At 48.5% G+C, this 1157-nt stretch overlaps 1 protein-coding gene across 1 annotated transcript; it reads right to left on the reverse strand.

Annotated features, from left to right (window-relative positions):
• Window positions 1–201: 201 nt before the first annotated feature.
• On the reverse strand, window positions 202–1151 carry LOC104542353 (iroquois-class homeodomain protein IRX-4-like). Its single transcript, XM_010186627.1, has one exon. The coding sequence runs from the start codon at window positions 1067–1069 to the stop codon at window positions 728–730; it is 342 nt and encodes a 113-aa protein (XP_010184929.1). The 5' UTR covers window positions 1070–1151; the 3' UTR covers window positions 202–727.
• Window positions 1152–1157: the final 6 nt, after the last annotated feature.

Raw genomic sequence — 1157 nt, forward strand, 5'->3', positions numbered from 1 at the left:
CGGCAAAGCATGGAAAGCGGGCAAGCATCTCTAGAGCGGTGCTAGCCATCCTCCCGCGGCAGCGCGCTAATCAACATCTTCTCCCGTCTCCCGGCAGCCTGTTGACAATGCTTGGAATTACCGAGACCGGCTTCAAGGGGAAATTTGGAAACCTAAGAGGTGTTTGTTGCGCAATGCAAAACGCCACCACTTGTGTTACCTCTGAAACAGACAATTTATTGAAGTGAACATACCTTTTAACATATTGTCTCTTTTTTTTTTTTTGTCAAGATAAATTTGTGCAGTAGGTGTAAACTTAGTAGAAGTGCTGTTCGTGAATTATATGCTAACAAGGAAATCAGGAGGAAAAAACTCTCGAAAAGTCTTTATAACTAATGTCGGCATGCCTTAAATTAAATCTGAATTAAAATTTCCCATTTGTAAACTTTCGGATGTAAACTTTTTTAAGTAGGTCTACGCTATAGTACGTGCTTTTTGGACATGGAATTAAATAACTTTCACGACATTGATCCCTTAAAGTCGCAGCCAGGAGAAATTCTTCAGAATATCAGTGAGCAAAGTCTGTCCGATGAACTGAGCAAACTGAACTTTAAAATCCTCGTTGTTAAAAAAAAAAAAAAAAAAAGGAAAAAAAGAGAAAAGTTTTATATTTAAACTCCCGCAAGTCTGTTTTCAGTGTTGCTGACTCTCCAAGCGTCCAAAAGTCCTTCGCTCCTCGGCGGGCCCGTTAGGAACAAAACATTTTGCTTCCTGCTTTGGGGAAGGCCAGGAACTCTTTGTTTGAGTCATGGTGGGCCAGGTTTGAGAGCTGCCCCCTCAGCCCGCTGGCGCCGTTCCCCACCGCGCGTCCCAAGGCGCCCGTTTCCAGGATGGCGCCTTTGGTGGTGGCCCAGGAAACTGTCGTGTTGCTCAAGGCTTGGTTCAAAGTACTGTGCCTGAACAGGGGGTCGTGAAACACCCCGTCCACCCAGTTCCTGAGGTTGGTGACCGGCGAATCCTGGTGCCGGTCGATGACACTGACCGGGGCGGAGACGGCGGCGGCGGCCGAGCCTCCCTGGCGTTTCAGCATGCAGGAGGGGTACTCGGCCTGGTTGAGGGAGGTGGCAGTGTGCGCTAGGGACCAAATCCTGGGCTTCGCCTCCAGCAACTGCTGCCCC

Source organism: Mesitornis unicolor, unplaced genomic scaffold (assembly GCF_000695765.1).
Source record: "Mesitornis unicolor isolate BGI_N332 unplaced genomic scaffold, ASM69576v1 scaffold43346, whole genome shotgun sequence".
Classification (NCBI taxonomy): Eukaryota; Metazoa; Chordata; class Aves; order Mesitornithiformes; family Mesitornithidae; genus Mesitornis; species Mesitornis unicolor.